General features: G+C 44.7%; 1 protein-coding gene across 1 annotated transcript in view; it reads left to right on the forward strand.

Annotated features, from left to right (window-relative positions):
• The window catches only part of LOC136836353 (nudC domain-containing protein 1), a 554,624-nt gene that overhangs the window by 129,892 nt on the left and 401,951 nt on the right, over positions 1-22,781 (forward strand). The window contains exon 3 of the mRNA XM_067100537.1: positions 18,343-18,546. Within this exon, the coding sequence (XP_066956638.1) occupies positions 18,343-18,546 (204 nt within the window). The remainder of the gene's footprint in view (positions 1-18,342; positions 18,547-22,781) is intronic.

Raw genomic sequence — 22,781 nt, forward strand, 5'->3', positions numbered from 1 at the left:
AGTTCAGGACTGATCCCAGGGGTCTACCGAGGTTCCCTCCTGCTGGAGAGTAGATCGGGAGGACTGCACCCTGGAAGGACCCGAGGGTCCTCTTCCCCAGGATGTGGACATCCCCGAGAGACAGGACTTCTGCAGAGGTCATTGTGCTGATTCGTCAGCACAACAACAACCTTGGGGAAGGGACCGCGGCCTCATCTGTGAACCATCCTTCACGCCTCAAATCCTTCTTGGGTTTGAAGAAGAAAACCAAGGTTTCGGTGGGGCTGCCGTGGTCCACACTTGCTGAGGGGGTTCTCAATCAGGTGAATGATCTTGTGTCTGGGCTAGATAGTTAGCTTTGTTCAAGCCACTCGGACAAGTTGCTTCCCCCTCCTCTTCCTTGACAGAAGCAATTCTATATGCCCTCGGAAGGGGCATTGCTGCCTAAACAGATTGACCCGGACCTGGTGTGTCTAGGCCCAGGTCTCTTGTTGCAGCAGCTTACTGTAGAAGGTGTCTCCCTTTTGCAGCAAGAGGCAGCAACCCTGGAAGCCACGGCTCTCCAGGCAGTCTCCTGGTTGGATCTGTGGTCGTTCATAGTATCCAAAGTGGCTGCCTCCTCGGGCGCTGTCGTGCCTGGGGAGGAATCTGCTTTCGGGAGACTGTGCCAGTCTGGAGGTAGAGCCATTTCCTACCTTGCCCACCAGATGGCAATGCTGTGGGTCCACCTGGTTCTCAAGTGAAGAGACACTGTTCTTTCTTGCTTTGCCAGGTCTGTGGGACCCGAGTTGGCAGTGACCCTGCGGAGCGGACCGTTGCTGGGTTCTGCCTCTCTCTTCCCTAGGGAGCTGGTAGATGCTGCAGTGAACAAATGTTGGGCCAATGACAACGACCATCTTGTCCACCAGGCAGTGGCTAAGACCTCCAGGTCTTCACGCTCCACTGCGGCCGGGCTTTTGGACCAAGTTAGCACTTCCTCGGCCCCTAAGAAGTCCCAGACTTTGAAGGGATCCCGCAGGAATACCCAGCCTTCTTCTTCCTCCAGAAAGGGGGTGCAACTGTGCCCTTCTCAGCCTGCTTTCCACTCTGGTAAAGGGGGCAAGGGGAAGAAGAATGGGAAACACTAGGGACAGCATTTCCTTCCAGCTGCTGCCAAAGGTAGGGGTTGCCTATTAAGCCATTGGGGAACATAGCGGGGATACGGAGACGAGACCTGGGTAGTGAGTGTCCTTTGGGAGGAATATCTACTCTCCCCTTCAAGTCTCGGCCACCCCTCACCGTCTCTCTGGTCCGTCTCTGTACATACATTCCTGGATCATCGAAGGAGATCGCAGTAATGCAAGAAGTGCAATCCATGCTGAGCAAGGGTACTGTAGAAGTTGTATCGGATCGGTCCCCAGGTTTTCACAGCCAGATCTTTCTCGTAGAGAAAGCCTCGGAGGTGTTGGAGACCGGTCATAGACCTCTCTCCCCTGAACCATTTCGTTCACCAGACTCGGTTCACGATGGAGACAGCACACTCTGTGCTCGCCTCCATTAGGGAGAACAACTTCATGCTTATGGTGGACTTGAAGGATGCATATTTTCAAGTACCCATTCATCCGTTCTCTCGCATGTACCTTCGCTTTATCCTTGGGGAGATGGTCTTCCAATTCAGGGCACTTTGTTTTGGGCTCTTGACAGCTCCCCAGGTGTTCATGAGAGTGTTCACCCTAGTGTCAGCTTGGGCCCATTCGCATGGGACACGTCTGTTGAGGTATCTTGACGACTGGCTGGTCCTGGCTACAGGACAGGGATTGGCTCCTCGAGTTTTGCCATGATCTCGGGATCATAGTAAATCTTGAGAAGTCGGATCTCACCCCCAAGCAGAGGATAAAGTACCTGGGCATTCTGATAGATACGGTAATGCTGATAGATATGGTAGCAGCAATAGTCTTAACCTTGAACTCTCGAATCAGCAAAAGTCTTCTCCTCGGACTCTCATATCAGCAGGTTCAGGAAGGCAGCACAGCTGTTTCTGTCTCGACAAGAGCAGCCAGCTCGGCAGTAGCAAGTTGTTATCATTGGTCACCTGTCGTCATTGGAGAAGCTGGTCCCTCATGGGCATCTTCATCTTTGGTCTCTGCAGTGGAGACTGAAGGAGTTCTGGTCCCAGTATTGAGACCCCTAGTCCTTTCCCATCCCTCTTTCCTCTTTCTGAGGTGGTGAGAGAGGACTCAGACTGGTGGATGGACGATAGGAACCTCTTAATAGGAGTAATCCTACACACTCCCCCTCCGGACATGCTTCTGTTCTCAGACACATCGACTGAGGGATGGGGCATACACCTGGAAGAGTTGCTGACTTCAGGGATGTGGCACCAAGATGACAAACACCTTCACATCAACATCCTGGGGCACAAGGCAGCCTACCTGGCTCTCCAAGAGTTCTAGGATCGAGTGATGGGACACTCTGTGATGTTGATGAGCGACAGCACCATGGTGGTGGCATATGTCAACAAGCAGGGGGGCCTAGTGTCTCTTCCGCTTCACCAGTTGACAATGAAGGTGCAGGAGTGGGTGCTGGCTCACTCGGTAGAGCTGTCAGCCAGGTACATTCCAGGCAAGACGAATGTAGTGGCAGACAAGTTCAGCCGCCAGAATCAGGTGATCGGGATGGAGTGGTCCCTTCACCCAGACATTGTGGAAAAGTTGTTTGACCTGTGGGGGCATCCAGTCATTGATCTGTTCGCCATCTGGCACAACAGAAAACTTCAGGTCTTCTGCTCAGTCGTGCCCCATCCATGGGCTGCTGAGGAGGATGTGTTCCAACATCCGTGGGACAACCGCAATGTCTACGCCAGGGGTTTTCAACCTTTTTCTCCCCACGTACCATTTTGAGTATTTTTAATGTCAATAACGTACCCCCATCACTTTGCATAAAGTGGAAAACAAAACAAAGGCAGAAAAATATTCCGTTGTGTATATTTGCAAGTACTGTACTGAAGGGAAGTTAGTACACAACTCTCCTGACATAACTAACAATATTGTAAACACAAAGAATTCCATAAAAATAAAGAAAATTGTTTATAATTATTTACCTGTGGCTAATGACCCGTGGGGAGAGCGTACCCCCTAACTGACCCTTGGCGTACCCCCTGGGGTATGCGTACCCCAGGTTGAAAACCCCTGGTCTACGCCTTTCTTATGTTTTGTCTGGGTGATCAGCCATTTCATGATCACTCCGAATCTCAGGATGATTCTGGTGGCTCCCGAATGGCCTCAGGCTGTTTGGTATCCTGACCTGCTAGCTCTTCTATCCAAGGCACCGAGAGAGATTCCCCCCTGGCCCAACCTGCTGTGTCAACCCGACATTAACCCTTAAACGCCTATTGGACGTATCATACGTCGACCTAAATTGTCTGTTGGGTGCCGAGTGGACGTACTGTACGTCGACTACAAAAACTTTCAACCTTCGGTCAACTTTGACTCGACCGAAATGGTCGAAAAACGCAATTGTAAGCTAAAACTCTTACATTCTAGTAATGTTCAATCATGTACCTTCATTTTGCGACAAATTGGAAGTCTCTAGCACAATATTTCGATTTATGGTGAATTTTTGAAAAACTTTTTCTTACGCACGGGTGGTAACTCAGCCGAAAATTTCATAAAATCTTTCGTCATTTTGTCGTAATTTTTGCACTGTTCTGTATTAGCCATTACATAAAGTTTTATATATGAAAATGTGCGCAATTTCATGTACAATACAGCAAAATACAACCCATGGTTGTAGTTTTTATCAGTTTGGAAATATTTTCATATAAACCACGATAACTGCCAAAATTTCAACCTTCGGTCAACTTTGACTTGACCGAAATGGTAAAAACGCAATTTTAAGCTAAAAATCTTACGATCTAGTAATATTCAATCATTTACCTTCATTTTGCAACCAATTGGAAGTCTCTAGCACAATATTTCGATTTATGGTGAATTTTGAAAAAACTTTTTCCTTACGTTCACGCCAGAAATTCTTTCGTCACGTTGTCGTAATGTTTGCACTGTTTTATATTAGTCGTTACATAAAGTTTTATATATGGAAATGTGCGCAATTTCATGTAGAATACAACAGAAAATAACTCATGGTTTTAGCTTTTATCAGTTTGGAAATATTTTCATATAAATCACGATAACTGCCAAAATTTCAAGCTTCGGTCAACTTTAACTCGACCGAAATGGTAAAAAAACGCAATTATAAGCTAAAACTCTTACATTCTAGTAATATTCAATCAATTAGCTTCATTTTGCAACAAACTGGAAGTCTCTAGCACAATATTTCGATTTATGGTGAATTTCTGAAAAATAATTTTTTTCCTTACGTCTGCACGCGGTAACTCGGCTGAACATCTCAGAAATTCTTTCGTCATGTTGTCGTAATGTTTGCATCGTTTTACATTAGTCGTTACGTAAACTTTTATATATGAAAATGTGTGCAATTTCATGTAGAATACAACAGAAAATAGCTCATGGTTGTAGCTTTTATCAGTTTTGAAATATTTTCACATAAATCACGATAACTGCCAAAATTTCAACCTTCGGTCAACTTTAACTCGACTGAAATGGTAAAAAAACGCAATTGTAAGCTAAAACTCTTACATTCTAGTAATATTCAATCGTTTAACTTCATTTTGCAATAAATTGGAAGTCTCTAGCACAATATTTCGATTTATGGTGAATTTTTTAAAAAAACATTTTCGTTACGTCTCTTGTGTAACTCGGCCGAACATCTCAGAAATTCTTTCGTCTCGTTGTCATAATATTTGCACCGCTTTATATTAGTCGTTACATAAAGTTTTATATATGAAAATGTGCACAATTTCATGTACAATACAACAAAAAATAACTCATTGTTTTAGCTTTTATCGGTTTTGAAATATTTCCATATAAATCATGATAAATAGAAAAAATTCGACTTTTGGTCAACTTTAACTCGACCGAAATGGTTGAAAACTGCAATTGTAAGCTAAAACACTTACAGTCTAGTAATATTCAATCAATTAGCTTCATTTTTCAACAAACGGGAAGTCTCTAGCACAATATTTCGATTTATGGTGAATTTTTGAAAAAACATTTTTTACGTCCGCGTGTTACTTAATTCATGCATCATTTTGTGATAATATTTTCTCTGTGTTGCTTTGATTGTTTTAAAATTTGTTATATACCAAAATCATTGCAATTTAGTGTACAATACAACTAAAAAAAATTAACTCATTAGCTTTAACCGTTTTGCTTACAGCGCGATTTGTATACAATTATATACGAGTTTTATTTTTTTGCACTGTCATATATTCCAATATTTATATATGATAATGATATTTTTTTTCATTTCTGATGGTTGCATACTAAACTTCAGGCAATGACAAAAATAATGAGTGAAAAATGAACTCTTAATCTTAAAAACTAAGCGTGCTGTGATTTTTGAAAAAACTTTTTCCACTTCGGCGCTAACTCATCGAAGGGCGCCTTCATACGGGAGACGTTTTTGTAAATAGGGCTTCGGCGTTAAAGGGTTAAGTGATATCACCTGGCAGTGCAGTCCCTGTGTCTTCACGGCTGGTGGGTATCCACCATCTTCTGCGAGCAAGAGGCTTTTCATGTCGCGCAGCAACAGATATGGCTGGATGCCTCAGACAGTCCCCCTTAGCGGTATACCAGGGAAAGTGGTCGGTCTTCTCTGGTTGGTGTCGTGGATGGGGTATCTCTCCGGTCGGAGCTACTGCTCAGCAGGTCGCGGACTTCCTCGTCTTTCTTCGCCGAGAGAAGCTTCTCTCAGTTTCAGCCATAAAAGTCGGCCTAGCCTTGCGGCTGAAGGGGGTAGATATCTCCTCTTCCTTCGAGATATCTCTACTGATGAGAAACTTTGAGAGGTCTTGCCCACCCAGGGACCTCAGGCCCCCTGCGTGGGATGTGACTCTTGCTCTGAGGAGCCTGACTCATGCACCGTACGAGTTTTTGCGAGAGTCATCAGACAGGAATCTGACCCTCAAGACCATCTCCCTGCTTGCCCTAGCATCAGCGAAGAGAGTTGGTGAACTTCACGGACTTTCCTTTGATATTAAACACTCGAGGGGACGGGGATCAGTTACGCTCGATTTTGTCCTGGACTTTGTAGTGAAGACTCAGAACCCATCAGTCCCTGACGCTCGGTTTGAGTCCTTCACGATCCCCTCCCTAGAGGACTTCATAGGTAATGACCCAGACAAGATGCTACTGTGTCCTGTTAGAGTCATGCGACACTACCTGAAGAGAACTTTCCATCTCCAGCCTGAGTGTCGACGACTCTTTGTTAGTGCTGGCTTGACCAAGAAAGAGGTGTCCAAGTACATGATTTCTTTCTGGCTTCGTGAGACGATAAAGAGAGCGTGAGCATTGGTCTGTCCCTCACATTCCGGAAGAACCTGTCAGTTCCACAGGTATTGGGGGCAGGGGTTTGGTCCCAACAGACCACTTCCTTTTACCTTCAGGATATTGCCCACAAGTCCTTGGACACCTTTTCCTTGGGTCCTGTGGTGGCTACTCAAGTTGTGTTGCTAATCCAGCTCCTCTAACAGCATAGGTTGCATCTCACCTAAGATGTACAGTTATGAATGGGAGAATTATTGTGGAGTGACTGGCCTCTCTCCCTTCTCTTCATCCTGGCTCTCTTCTTGCAGGCAGGGAGCGGACGTAGCGTTACATGCTTGATCTGGCGGTCGATGCAGGTAAGCACCCAACTTGAGCTTCCCTTCTATTTCCTTTCAGCATCATAGAAGCAAACCCACTCCGTCCTCTAGCAAGGGGATGAAGAAGACCACAACAATAAGTCAAACCCAATGCTTGAATTTGCCTTACTGTCACTGACTTTCAAGGTTTATCCTAGCCTACTTTGCTTGAACTGACATTTTTCTCATTCATGCAAAGGGACCCAGAAGTCTGACAACTGGCCTCGCGTTTCTTACAACCTGATCATTTTGTCAGAGGCAGTTTTCCCTTCCTTGCTCTATCGACCAGGAAGGGAACACAAGGTGTAGTGAACTCCAGTCAGTTCATTGAGACTCACTCAGATTCCTCCCTCCAACCAGTGAGTCTTCATAATGTGAAGGACCGATGGTTTGTATATTGTGTCGGAACAAATCACAGTTTTTTAAAGTAAATTGTATTTTTCCCAACTATACAAACCTGAGGTCCTTTACATCACATTTTCATGCCCAACTCATGCCACCCCTCAATCTGATGCCTGGACCGAAAGGGAAATTGGAATGTTGAAATCTGGGCAGGTGGGACTCCCACCTCCTGGAAGGTAGTTAATTGCCTAACCACCTTGTTCGAAAGTTCAACGGCCGTTTCCAGTTTCGCTAAAAGTAATTCCTAATGTAAATGACCACAGGTTTGTATACTGTAGTTAGGAACAGTACAATTTAACTTAAAATGTGATTTTTTCTGCCTTGTATTCCTGTTTTTCCCCGATAGTGGGCTGGGTAGTCACCTACACAAAGACAATAAAAGCACTACTGCGATTTTTAAAATTTAAGCTGCCACATGAATGGAAAATATAGTTGTATAATTACTTGTTAAGTATCTGTGAAATTTAATTTTATCATGAAAATAACATATTACTTTTAAAATTTGTAATTTTGCCAAAATCATAGTACAGGCAGTCCCCGGTTATTGGCGGCCTTGGTCATCAGCGATACAGTTTTATGGGGCTTATCTAGCGACGAAAATCGTCAATTTTCGGCGCTGAAAATCACCGATTTCCACTTATCGGCGCTGATAATTGGGTATTGGCACCGATACATACCTAACAGAGGCGCCAATAGCTGAAAATCAGCAATTTTTGGTGCTTTTCGGCGCTGATAATTGCCGAAAAGCCCCGAAAATCGCCAATTTTCGGTTATCGGCGATTTTTGGTCATCGTCATGCCATCAGAATGGAACCCCGCCGATAACCAGGGACTACCTGTGATTTAGATAAGTCCTTGCTACTAGTTTTCAAGGTAAAGGCACATGAATTACAAGCTATGGCTACAGCCTTGAATTTCATAAAGAATTTGTCCTTAAGAGGCATTGTTATGTATTGCATTGAAGATGGAATTCCATTTTTGCATCTCAGTATTTAAGGGTCATGGAAATTACTCATGAAAACTGTCATACAGTAAGCCCTGTGGTTGCTGCTGGGACTATCTTAGCTTGAACCACAAGGAGAAATCCTTTTTCTCCTCCCTTTGAAATTCTGGTAATGAGTTATGGTGAGTATGAAGGTACCCATGTTGTGTATAAGAGCACACCTTCTATTTAGTAGCTGTTTTTTTGTTAGTTTTGGTCTTTCCAGATGATGTATGGTACAATCTTTGGCATGAGGTAACTTTCTTGCTTTAGAGTAAAGGAAATTTCTCTATAGTGGTAACTCCAATGTGGTGTCCCTTTGAGGTCCATTATCTCTAATGTCAATCAATGATGCCAGTGACTATAGGCAAGAAGCTGCCAGTAGGATTTCCAGCATCTAGTAATACAGGCAGTCCCCGGTTATCGGTGGGGTTCCGTTTCTGAGGGTGTGATGATAACCGAAAATCGGCGATTTCGGGGCCTTTTCAGCGATTTTCGGTTATCGGCGCCTCTGTTAGGTATTGGCGCCAATACCCAATTATCGGCGCTGATAAGCGGAAATCGGTGATTTCTGAGCTCGGCCCCGTGTCACCCGGTGAAATTCCATTCTTACTTGAATTTCTAGGTATAAATATTGCTAAATATACCAGAGAAAAAAGCTTAGAGGAATGCTGGAGTTACTACCCCCAGATCGAGCACCTTCGATGAAGATGTCGGTATAACCAAGGGTGAGTGAAGGAATCACAACCACAGAGCCACACTCGATAGACATCCCCATGTCAATATCCCCGAGAAGAGTGAGGGGCCGTACCAGCGCCTGCGCTCCCCAGCCCGCCACGCGGCGACTCCAGTGCCATCTGAACTCATTCCATTTCTAGCACTTGATTTTTGCGCTACGGTGTTTGGTTAGCCTGTGTTTTTTCGGCTTATTTTGTATTTTTGCCGTGGCGTCGAGCAGCTTCACCATGTCCAAGTTAAGTACCATCTTCTTTTGGGGTTGTCTTATAGTTTGTTGGCTGTCTTAGCCCGTAATTGTTATTATTCGTGGCTTTGTTATGACGCTACGGCGTCCCCCAGCCAGCCATGTTGTCCGCGAGGTTTACCCACTCGGCTTGTTCTGTTTGGGTTTTTCCTGGTCGGCTCATGCCTTTTGCTTCCCCATAGGTCTCATCCTGGTGGTTTTCTAAGTGGGATTGTTCGGTTTCATTTTAACGATAATGTTTTGATCCGTTCCTTAAGGTTCCCGCATCGGGTTCCCGTTTGTTCCCGCTTAGTTTTCTCACCGGGATGTTTCCTCTTGGACATTTTAGTTAATGATTATATTTATATTAATTATTTTTTGGCTGATGCTCGACATCATGCTACCTCTGCGTTGTCCTATTCCGTGGGGACGTCAGGCTCATCCTGTCGCTTCCTTCGGTTAGGCTACGCACCAAACAAAGTATATTTTTATATTTTTTTTTATTTTGTTTGTTTTTTCACACACACTTGGTGATTTATTTGGTTATTTTGTCACAGCCTAGTGTGTACGTTAGGCTTTTATTATTCTTGACCTCCTCCTCCCTTCCCTTGAGTTAGGTTAAGTGAGAGGTTTGGGTCAGCAGGTTGAGGGATTTCTGTTGTCGTGCCTTCCTGTCCGTTGTTTGGGTGTGGAGTGAGTCCCCATTCTCCTCCCTCTTCTTTACGAAGGGGTTGAGCTCTGCTATGGGTTTTTCTCCTCCATGAGCGTTATTCCTCCCTTACGTTCGGGTCTGGTGGGTCTTCGACTGGAAATTCTCTCCCTGTTGTTCCCTTTCTCTCCTTTCCTTCTCTTCCCCTCCCCTTTTTCATAGGCTACGTCTATGTTTTTAGGTGAGAATACAGAGGTCTTGGTCATTCTTCCCCCTAGGTGTAGGCCATGATTTTAGGTACCATGCAGTTGAGCGGGTGAGTTTCTCCCCAGTCTCCTGTTCGCCTCTGCTGTGGCCTACTACCTTCCCTGTCCACTTCCACCCCCATCCCCTACCCTGTTTTGGGTCCAGCTTCTCATCATCTCCTCTTGTGGGTGATGTCGGTGTCCGACTCTCACCCCATGTAGTGAATCTTTCTGGTTGAGGGATTCACTCCCTCCCAGAGCTGGTTCCAGGTGACTCGTAGCTGGGCTCAATGTTTCGTTCACCCGCTCTCCTTTGATCGAGCAGGTTCTCGAACATCTCAGGGTTTTCTTCTCGACCTTGTTCTTTGTTCGCTCCGGCGTTCGAGATGCTTTAGTTGGGTTGACTGGCGCTTACATCTGCCCCGGTGGATCGTGGTGTTTGGCAGCCTCACCCTTCTTTGGTTCTCTTCGATAAGGTCCTGAGATCTCCGGTGTGGGTGGTTCCGGACTCCGGGGAACGTAGTTTTATATTGTCTGTTAACCAATTATGTTACAATCTTATTGTGTTTTGTTTCCCCGGTGGCTCATCCCGCCTGGGGACCAGTGTGTGTTTATTTATGACCCGGCGGTTTACCCCGCCGATAGATTTTTATTAGTTTGAATTTCCCGGCGGTTCACCCCGCCGTTGAGCGGAAATATATTTATTATTATTTTTATTTATGATGGTCATAGAGTCCGGTGATTTCACCCCTGGTTTCGCGGTTCTGTTCCCGGCATTCCTCGCGGTGAAGGTCCCGTCGATTCGGCCCCCTTGTTCCGCCGGTTTACTCCGGCAGTCGGCGGGGTTTATACCCAGCTTACCTTAAAATTAAGTTACTTTTTAGTAGGCCCATCTCTGACGAGGTTTTTTCATTCCGCCGGAGTGTTCCGGCGGTTTACTGAAATACCCTTGCCTACTTAGATTAAGTTTTTTAGAAAGGTAAGCTCATTTACTGTTTTCACTTACAGACTGTTCGCTGTGAGGAGCCCGGGTGTTCCGCCACTCTTCAGCAACCCTATGGCCATGTGGTGTGTCAGACCCACGCTGGTTGTGCGGTCCGACTGGATGATCTGATCGTGTGGCACCCGGAGGGCTGCGAGGTGTGCTTTGCTCTTTGCGGGTGCACCCAGGACGAGTCGGTAAGCTATTTGCTTCCCACCCGTATGTTAATTCTGCCTTCCATATTGCAATGTTTCGCGATATTTTGTAATTTATTTCTTAGCCTCCCTTTGACTCACCCCCCTTTTTTCAGGCTGATGAGTCCTCGAAAAAAGAGGCTCTTGAGTCCCTCCGCGCTTGGGTGGCTGGGTTTGGGAGGAACGTTCCGTCGGGGAAGCCATACGTCCTTGACGAGAAGTGGAGAGACCTTCTCTACCCCGGAGCCCGGATCGCTGCGGCTGTACCAACTGAAGTGGCCACCCTCATCATTGAGCAGATCCGGGTCGTGACCCAGCCACTTGTAGAAGAGACCCTCTACGCGGAGGTTTCAGAAGACGTCGCCGCTCTGGACCTGGACTTAGAGCCCATGAATACTGAGCAGGATCAGGTAGGTGGTGAGGTAAGTGAGGTAGTGGGGGCGGGCACCCTTTTTGATTCCCCTTCTTCATCAACCTCTTCCTTTCAGGGCTTTTCCAAGTCTTCCATCTTGAGGGACAGTGCTCCATCTACTGTCCCCAAGTTGAAGACTTCGTGGAAGGCGAAGGGCTTTAAGTCCTCGTCTTCCCGGAAGGCATCCCCCTTTCCCCCGTCGAAGGCAAAGGTCTCCGCACCTTTGGCCTCCGGGAGTAAAGCTGGAACCTCGGGCAAAGGAGCGAGTAAGAGGGCGGCTAGACCCAGCCCTCCTCGCCAGCCTCCCTTTGACCCTGAGGCGTTCGCCGGGATGCTCTTAGCAAGGTTCTCGTCGGAGGTCGATTCCAAGCTTTCGAAGCTTGCGGACAGGTTGCAAAGTCAGGAGAATCTGATTGCTGATATGGCTCGCTCCGGTGGTGCCGGACCCAGTTATCAGATCCCTGATACTGCTTCCCTCCCTCCTTTTGACGTTGGAAACCCGTGACGTTTTGCCTTACGTGCCATTCGCCATGAGGATACCCTGACAATCGAGGGTTTGGGCACAAGACATCTGGAGGAGCTGGAGTTCTTCCCTCCTGACCTCTTGCCCCCCTACCCAGGCTTCGTTAGGCTGACGGAGGAAGCCTGGGTACGTTCTGATAAGGTCCCAAAGGAGACGGTGATCTTCCCTAGGGACCAGGCACAATCGGCTCTGCTTCGCACTCTCACTGAGTGGCAAGCAGATAATACGAAGCTCACTCCGTTCAAGGGGAACTATACTATGTTCTCCTTGGGTGACAAGTTACCCACTCCCTGCATGAATAAAGTTGCTTTGGCAACTGCTCAGGCCTGCTTTGAAGGCAAACCTTTGCCTCAGCTCAGGGAGACGGACTCCACATCCCTGGTGTTCCCGGGGGGTGAGGAGTTCTGGAGGGACGCCCCATCTACTTTCACGGTGGGTAAACTAGATGCCTCTTGTGCGTCCTCACAATTCAGTGAGCAGCTTCCCAAACTCCCAGAAGCTCTCCTGAAAACGGAGTTCGAGGCAAGGACGAGACTGAGCCGGTCTCTAAATTCCTTGTGTCTGTCTGAGGCGGTGGCCGTCTCATGGGCAGACGAACAACTCTTCCAGGTTCTGGCTAAATCCCTGCTGGCAGGTTTTCAGTCAGACCTGTATGACTTCATGGTGGCTAAGTTGGAGTGCTGCAAATTAATTTTCGCGGATGCCACCATTCGCCATGAGCCTAATAAGCTCATGAAGAGCTCCATCTGGGGGACTAACCTCTTCCCAGAGGATGAAGTCTTGAGGGTCCTGGGCGAAGCTACTAGGGCTAATCAGAGTCTGCGAGCGAGATGGGGTATTTCCGCCTTCAAACGGAAAACTCCCGAAGCTGGTGGTTCCCAGGCTAAGTCGGGGAAACGCTTCAGGAGAAGGAGGCCTCATCCCCAGACAGTTGTTCAAGCTGTCCCAGTCTCGGCAGTAGGCCAACCCTCCACCTCCAAGGCTCAACCCCACAAATACGTGCTGGTTCAACCAGCCCAACCTCTTGCTGCACCGTCGTACGTCTCTTCTCCGGCGTACAACTCCTCCTATGAGGGCCGTGGGGTCTTTCACGGCCTTAATAGAAGTGCAAGGGGAGGCAGGGGTCGCGCCCCATACAGAGGTAGGCCTGGTTCCGCCTCTCGAGGACGATCAGGCCGTGGTAGAGGAAGCAAGCCTTCTTCCTCCCACTGAAACCAATCAGGTAGGTGGTCGCCTCTACTGGTTCAAGGACCAGTGGACCTTCAGCCCTTGGGCACACAGCATTGTGTCCAAAGGTCTGGGTTGGAGCTGGATCAGGGATCCCCCTCCTTTGACCAGGTTTTACCAACCCCCATCCAAAACTCTACAGGACTTTGTAACAGAGCTTCTCAACAAGAGAGCAATAAAGAAAGTAAGGCACCTCAAATTTCAAGGCAGGTTGTTCACAGTCCCAAAGAAAGATTCCGGCCAACAAAGAGTGATTCTAGATCTATCACGTCTAAATCGCTATATAAGATGCGACAAGTTTCGCATGCTTACGGTAGCTCAGGTACGGACTCTACTTCCGCGTGGAGCCGTCACCACCTCTATCGATCTTTCAGACGCTTACTATCACGTCCCGGTTGCTCAGAACTTCTCTCCCTTCCTGGGTTTCAAACTCGGGAAACAAGCCTACTCCTTCAGAGTCATGCCTTTTGGACTCAATGTAGCCCCCAGAATTTTTACGAAACTGGCGGAAACAGTCGTCCAGCAACTACGGTCCCGGGGAATCTCCCTGGCGGCTTACCTGGATGATTGGATAATCTGGGCTCCGACAGTCTTGGAGTGCAGGAAGGCTACGGCCATAGTGATCAAGTTTCTGGAGTCGTTAGGTTTTCAGCTGAACAGGGAGAAGTCCCACCTGACTCCAGAATCCCGGTTTCAGTGGCTAGGCCTCCAATGGGACCTGACTTCGTACAGGTTGTCCCTCCCGCCACCCAAGCGGAAGAGATTGCCGCCGCTACCAGGAAATTTCTGAGGGACAAAGCAGCATCCTGCCGGTCTCAAGAGAGGATTCTCGGCTCCCTTTAGTTCGCCTCAGCGACGGACCTGCTTTTGAAAGCGAAACTAAAAGATATAAACAGAGTATGGCGGAGACGAGCCAATGTCAGGCTCAGAGACAGGATCTCTTCAATCCCGCGAATCCTGAAAACAAGACTCCGGCCATGGTTCACAGTCAGTGGCCTGTCGAAGTTGGTTCCACTTCAATTTCCCCCTCCGGCGTTGGTAATCCACACGGACGCTTCATTAAGCGGTTGGGGAGGGTACTCACCAAAACAAAAAGTTCAAGGAACGTGGTCCACAATGTTCCAACAGTTTCATATAAACACCTTGGAAGCTATGGCAGTGTTTCTAACACTCAAGAAACTTCGCCCCGCCAGCCGGATTCACATCAGGCTTGTGCTGGACAGCGGCGTGGTGGTTCATTGCATCAACGGGCGGCTCCAAATTAGGTTGCGTAAACCAGGTGATGGTAGCTATCTTCTCCTTGGCGAACAAGCACGGCTGGCATCTGTCAGCCACCCACCTAGCAGAGGTACGGAATGTGGTGGTGGACTCCCTGTCCAGGACTACTCCGTTGGAGACGGAGTGGTCTCTGGACGGGGACTCCTTCAAGTGGATTCGCCACCGGGTTCCGGGTCTCCAAGTGGACCTGTTCGCCACGGAAAGCAATCACAAGCTTCCCTGTTACGTGGCTCCCAACCTGGACCCCCAGGCTTTCGCCACAGATGCGATGTCCATAGATTGGAATTGTTGGGAGAGGATATATCTGTTTCCTCCGATAAACATGATGTTAAAAGTCCTCCACAAACTCAGGTCATTCAACGGCCAATTAGCTCTAGTAGCCCCCTATTGGCCGAAGAGCAACTGGTTCCCTCTATTACAGGAACTCAAGTTACGGTGTCATCAGATACCCAAACCCAGACTGACCCAAGTTGTACAAACAAAGACTGTGTCAGCTTCCTTAAGAATTCAGAATGCACTGGTTTTATGGACTTTATAAAGTTTGCATCAAAGAAGGGAGCAAACATTGACCCCGTCAACACTGTTTTTAGAATCAGACAAGAGAGATTCTACTCTCAGACAATACGATTCGGCAGTCAAAAAATTGGCGTCCTTTCTAAAGGCATCTGGAGCTCAAACTATGACAACCAACTTAGCAGTTACTTTCTTTAGGTCATTGTTTGAAAAAGGCCTTGCCCCGGCCACTATTACTACAGCTAAATCAGCCTTAAAGAAGGTATTTTTGTACGGTTTTAATATTGACCTTACAGATTCATACTTCTCCTCCATCCCCAGAGCATGTGCCCATTTGAGACCAGTAACTCGCCCTGCTTCCGTTACCTGGTTCCTCAACGATGTTTTGAAATTAGCCACTGACATTGATAATTCTCTATGCTCATACTTGGATCTGTTAAGGAAAACCTTGTTTCTGATTAGCTTAGCTTCAGGTGCCAGAATTTCAGAGCTGTCGGCCCTCACTAGAGGTGATGATCATGTTAATTTCCTTCCATCCGGAGAAGTCCTCCTTTCCCCTGATCATACGTTCTTAGCTAAGAATGAAGACCCTCAGGACAGGTGGTCCCCCTGGAAGGTGGTGCCTCTTCCTCAGGACCAGTCATTATGTCCAGTATTTACCTTAAAGTCTTACCTACAAAGAACTCCACAGTTTAAGTCGGGTCCTCTTTTCATCAGGGAAAAAGGCGGTACTCTTTCTTTGAATGCTATAAGACAACAAATTCTGTATTTTATTAAGCAAGCTAACCCGGATTCAGTTCCAAAGGTTCATGATATCCGAGCAATAGCTACCTCCACCAATTATTTTTATAATATGGATTTTGCCGAACTTACCAAATACTGTATACAGGATGGAAATCACCTCTAGTGTTTAAACGCCACTATTTAAAATCACTCGAAGCTCTTAAATTTTCTACAGTGGCTGTGGGAAGTGTCATCTCCCCACCTTAATTATCCTTATCCCTTTCTTTTCCCCCCGCCCGCCTGCCTCATTTATTTCACTGCCTGCCTTTCTGGATCGTTCATGCCTCACTGCCTTGCTCCTCATACTCGATATTGGTTTATCTGATTATTGCTTGTCTTGTGTTTTGGAATTTGATATGTTACGGATTTAGATTTAGTCAGGGGTACTGAAGTGGTTTTTATTTTGCTTCATGTACCTTATATATTTTTGTCTTTCAATTGTATCTCATTGCCTTTAGGTTTAAGTTTGTAATTACTGGTTATTCTATTGAGATTTGTAGGGGCCTTTTATTTTCCCCTATTGTACTACATGTTTGTATTTCTACCGTTGTTCCTAGGTTAAGTTTGTTATTTCATGGTAATCTCTGATGCGAGGTGTAATGTGCCACCAGTATTTACTTATAGTTAAGCCCTATTTTCATTGCTGAGATATTCTTATTAAATCTATTTTTCCATAGCATGTGTCTCTTTCCAATTACCTTTGGTATTTTGTTACAGCTTTGCAGTCTTGGCATGATTCTCTGGCACTATTTCACCGGGTGACACAGGGCCAAGCTCAGAAAAGGGATTTTGACAAAGGAAAAATCTATTTCTGAGAGAGGCCCCGTGTCACCTGGTGACCCCCCCTAGAATATTTTGAGGTACAGGTTCGCCCCCCTGCTGGCTCATGCCAAACCTGGGGATGGTGCTAGTCTGGAATGAGTTCAGATGGCGCTGGAGTCGCCGCGTGGCAGGCTGGGGAGCGCGGGCGCTGGTACGGCCCCTCACTCTTCTCGGGGATATTGACATAGGGATGTCTATCGGGTGTGGCTCTGTGGTTGTGATTCCTTCACTCACCCTTGGTTATACCGACATCTTCATCGAAGGTGCTCGATCTGGGGGTAGTAACTCCAGCATTCCTCTAAGCTTTTTTCTCTGGTATATTTAGCAATATTTATACCTAGAAATTCAAGTAAGAATGGAATTTCACCGGGTGACACGGGGCCTCTCTCAGAAATAGATTTTTCCTTTGTCAAAATCCCTTTTTCGGCGCCGAAAATTGCCAATTTTTGTCACTAGACAAGCCCCATAAAACCGAATCGCTGTTAACCGAGCCTGCTGCTAACCGGGGACTGCCTGTATTCGCTTGTTTGGTCTACTTTTAAAACCAACCATTCTTTCGGGTAGTTTGCCTATCCAAGGGATGCGCCTGTAGCTCATTAACAATGACTCCAAATGAAAAATTGCATAGAATAAAAACTGTTCAGCGGGCCCGATTCTACCCAAAAAGTAACTTACCTAATATTCATAGTACTCCCCCAAGCCACCCACAGTCTAGTGGGCAAAAACTAAATGAAGTGCAGAAAATGATGTCACTCAATCATTACCTACTGGGAGGAGGTAAACAATCCCTCTATTTCCTCTTTTTCTCATTTGCTGAATGAACCTCAGCTAAAAAACTCATAGGTACTGTATATGAATGTTAGGTAAGTTTAGAGCTAATCAGTTTTAATGTGAAAGTTGGTTAAATAAGTTAAGTATATCTTAGTTTAACCAGACCACTGAGCTGATTAACAGCTCTCCTAGGGCTGGCCCGAACGATTAGATTTATTTTGCGTGGCTAAGAACCAATTGGTTACCTAGCAACGGGACCTACAGCTTATTGTGGAATCTGAACCACATATAGCGAGAAATGAATTTCTATCACCAGAAATAAATTCCTCTTATTCTTCACTGACCGGTCAGAGATTCGAACTCGCGGCCAGCAGAGTGCTAGCTGAGAACGGAACCTGCTCGCCCAACGAAGAACTTGTGAAAGTTGGTGTTATGCAATGAGCCATTCATTTTACAAGTTTGTAGGCCCCGAAGGTCCTGGTTCATCCTTTATTTTTTAGTAGTACAAAGCCTTCCCTCATAAATAGCTTCTTAGGCTATACAGTAGTAAAGTAATGGGTTGTTAATAATACAATTTCCTTTTAAAAACTTGTTTAAGCCTAACCATTACTGTAGAGGAAGTGCTTGCCTTCCTACCTCTTTTCTCTTCCAGTGAGTTCAGACAATACAGGAATGATTAATTTGAGCCCAGATGCACAGCCAGCCTAGTGGAAGAACTTAATTCTTCTTTTGGAGCATATATGAGAACTGTGATAGGTGCACAGTAGGCTATAGTAAAGTATGGACTGTTATTAGTTTGCAATAAAAAAATCAGCTGTATTTTTAAAAGGACTGTATTTATAAGATATAGTTTACATTTTTAGTTCTCTTGATTTTCTTATTAGGATACAAGACTAAGTGCTGGGGAGGTTGTTTGGCAGGCAGACTTTTCTGAACCAGATGAAGTTAGTGAAGATGATAAAGCTGAAAATTTGCATTACTTTGCAAGTGTCTGTTTCCCATCATCTGACCTTGCTGTAGTAGGCAATGGTCAAGGAAGTCTTCATATTCTTGAGACAGGGGACAGAAGTACTACTCAGAGCTGGCTAGTAAGTATTTGTTTGTGAGTAGATGCTTTTTCATTATGATGTGTTTCAAGATTTTTCTTTGTATTTATGAAATGTAAGGCTTTTACTAAACTGCAGAAAGTGCTGACATTGCTTCAAGGTAGTTATGTACAGGTAACCTTATTTTGTTATTAATTATAAAAAAAATTATAGTGCTATTTTATAATCTTGAGTTCTTTGGCTTTTGGCTGTAAAGAAAGGCAATTTACTTTTGTAGTTACTATTTATAGGTTCAGTTATATAAATTGGATATTGATGGTATTGTATATACTTTCGAAAGTGAAAGATTAGTGTCAGTGATTAGAGCCAAGACTGTTTCCCAGTAGTTTAGCAAAACAGATTCCTCACTGTGCAGCAGACATGCGGAAAGAGTTTATGAGGTGTTGGTACATGGAATGAGTGAAGCAGATCAGGAAGGCAAAGAACAGTCAGTAGTACATATTGAAAATAAGAACTGGTGACACTAATTATTATTACCCTTTCTTGATTGATGGTTACACTACTGCATGCTTAATCCACAATTCATTTTAAATGATCTTATATAAGCTGTCTAACACAGTTTTGTACTTGGAAGATGACGAACAAAATGTTACATTTCAAAGTAATGGTAGAGAAAAATGCAGTGTTTTGAAAAAAAGAAAAATTGCTCCTCCAGAAGCCCATTACTTTTATTTAGCCTAATGGCTTGTCATAAGGAATTCTCAGATACACCATCTACTAGAAGGAGCAACAGCAGCAATCTAGGCATTGTCACATGTGCAGGTCCTCAAGAGTGTGGTGATGATTTCAACCATTCCTTGAGTCTGCTGTCTGGTTAACAGGTTAACTTCTCAAGGGATTTTTGGCCTTTATAAATATTCAGAACCATTATATATGCCTTGCAAATTTTGCTCATTCTGTGCCAAAGTAGTATGCCCTTTGTGGCTGGATATTTGTAACTCTAATTAAAACAGTTTTTCAACAAAATCTTATTGTGGATTAGTGAGAAACCTCCAACACTCGTCGGCCCTAGACAAGTGATGGCTTCGTAGTTACTATAAGTCCTTGTCATTATGATTTCATAGTTTCTAATATTGAACTTCTAGTGTTCTTTATTGCATAATGCTCCCTCAGCTAGGGACCACCTTGATGTGGTGAGGGAACTCTTGAACCGCAGGAATTTGTTCCTGGGTTTGAGTCCAAGATTCCCATATACCATTATATATTTCTTTGGATTAATTTTTTGGAAGTTAACACTATTGCTAAAATTTATTGGACCTGATAAATAGGAAAAGATACCTTAGCTCGGAATGGGTTTACATCTGAAGCTAAGTAGTGGGAACTGTGGAAGGACCATCAACTACCCGATAATGCTTGAACCTGAGCGATATCAGATTGATATGTCAAAGGCGAAACTATTCTGCAGGGCTGGACCACGGATTCCAAGGGGGTCTGGTTCTGGGTATAGGACTCTCGGCATTCTATCTGGTTTTCCCATAACATGATTAGGGTGGGGATGATTGCGTTCTTGTAATACTCTCAGTCCTAGCAAGTGGGTTTGGCTTACACTTGGGCCACTCTAATCATGTTGTACCATCCTCTGTGGGGTACGGTAGGGATGCGGACATTTGGGAGTCGGTTCTCACTTGTGCCATTGGTGGAAGAATAAACTCTAGGAGAGGCTGATGATATCTTTTTAAAGTTTTCAGGTTTATTTATTTTTTTATACTTTAATCTGTATGAATAGTAGTTGTAAGGATTCAATCACCCCTGGGCCTTTTGATGGTACTGACTTGGCACAGTTGCCAACCACTGGAACCTCCTCTGACGTCCTTTGTTTAGAAAGATCTAAAAAAAATCTCAAGTGTAATCACACTGGAACCCTGTGCTCCAGTACAGAGCAAACCAAAAAAAAAAAAATAAATAAATATCGTCTTGACCCAACCTCGACTCACTTTGAGTCCCTCTTTGGGAGTGGAAGTTGGTCAAGGTTTCTAACCTTGGAAACAGAACAGAAAATTTCAGCCCTAAAGTTAGAAATTTACCTATTAAACAGACATTCAACAGCAAAAATGTCATTCAGACAGATAAGAGAAAAGACATGGCTTATAGAAGCTACAGCAAAGAGTCAGTCTGAGGACCATATGTCTATAACAACAATAGATAATATATATAAATGTAAAAATTAAAAAACATGACACTATGAATAGCATTCAGGGTACCATTGTGCTTCCTGAGAACAGTGACGAACCAATCTAAAAGAGTGTTCATTTAGACTCTTAAAAAAAAAATTCCCGGAGTCCATGATTGTGAGGTATATAATATACCGAGTAAGCAAAGAAATAAGCAAATGTTAAAAATCGCAAAATAAAATTTGAGGGTCAAGATCTACCCCAAAAAATAAAAATATTAGGCCAAAACAAAGAAATAAGACCCCATGTCCCAAAGTCACTACAGTGTCAAAACTGTAGAAATATGGGCATGCAAAGAAATACTGTTGAAATGAACCTGTATGTGCGTATTGTGGATCTGAAGAACATGCCACACAATTGCAGTGAAGCACAGTGTGTAAATTGTGGGCGGAATCATCATGCAAGATCCAAAGAACGCATGTATTACATATACAATACAGAATTGAAAATGCTACAGGAAAGAACAGGGATATCTATAAAAGAGGCTAAATTAGAACTGAAAATGAAAGGAATTCAAGCTCCTGCTAAGAAACTTACATATTCTTCAATAACAAGAACCAATAATGAAGCAAAACATTTACAGATAGAAGTAACAAAATGCAACAAAATAAATCTCAAGAAGAAATTAATGCTTTGAAAAACTAAAATTGTAAAGAATCAAGAAACAAGTGTAAATGATATGGATAATATTTTATTAAGTTCATTTGAAGTTTTAATGCAAATAGCTAAAGAAGATACTACTACAGAAGTAGCAGAGGAAAGTTGTGGTGGGCTAGAAATTAAAGATGAAAAGAGACCGTTGGAGAGAACACCACCCAAAACAAAGAAACCAACTATTAGTAGAGAAAAGGGATTTTAACAAAGGAAAAATCTATTTCTGAGGAAGGTCCCGTGTCACCCGGTGAAATTCCATTACAGCACGAATTTCTAGGTATAATAATGCTAGATATACCAGAGAAAAAGAGCTTTCAGGAAAGCTGGGGTTACTACCCCAGTCGGCGTCTTCTAGGAAGACGTCGGTATAAGGAAGGGTGAGAGAAATACCACTACCACGGAAACATACTCGAAAGATCTCTCCTTATCAAAACCCCGGAACAGAGCGGTGAGCCGTTACAGCCCCTACACTCAACACCCGCCAGGACGGCGACACCAGCGCCACCTACCTCATTCCATGCTAGCACTAACCCCAGACTTGGCATGTGCAAGTAGGGGGGGGGAGTACTAGGTGAGTCAGGGAGGGTCACCGGGTGACACGGGACCTTCCTCAGAAATAGATTTTTCCTTTGTCAAAATCCCTTTTCTGAGTTCAGTCCCGTGTCAGCCGGTGAAATAGTGATAGAGAATCATGCCAAGGCTGCAACTACGAGGAAAAGAGGGTAATCTGAAGAAAAAGCATAAATTACAAAAATAATTTTAATCAGGGAATCTCTTACATGTAACAAGAATACTAAACCTAAGGCACATCAAAAACTTAATACTATGAAAAGTGGGGAAGTCCCCGGCACGACGGGGAAGAGGCCCCAAAAAATCTTAATATTACTAAAGCATATTGAAACATGAAATGTGCATAAGATAAATGCATATACAATCTTAAAACTACACACGTAAACTTAGGCTAAACACGTAAGAGACAAAATCAATGAAAAATAACATATACAGAACATATACATATATCTGGGGTACATGGAGCAAAATAAAAACCGCCCAGTACCCCACAAGAAAAAACAATCATAACATGTCAGATTACAGTTTCCACTCAACAGAGACAAGATACATCAATATGAGGAGCCAGGCAGTGAGGCATGATCAACCAGGAGGATAAGCAGAGAAGTAAATGAGGCAGGCAGGGGGGGAAAGGATAGGATAAGGATATGATTAGTTAAGGTGGGGAGATGACACTTCCCACAGCTATGGTAGAAAATTTCAGGGCTTTGAGCGATTTTAAATAGTGGCGTTTAAACACTAGAGGTGATTTCCAACCCGTAAATTTAGATAATTCTGAGAAGTCCATATTATGAAAGTAATTAATGGAAGTAGCAACTGCTC

This window comes from Macrobrachium rosenbergii, chromosome 56 (genome assembly GCF_040412425.1).
Source record: "Macrobrachium rosenbergii isolate ZJJX-2024 chromosome 56, ASM4041242v1, whole genome shotgun sequence".
NCBI lineage: Eukaryota > Metazoa > Arthropoda > Malacostraca > Decapoda > Palaemonidae > Macrobrachium > Macrobrachium rosenbergii.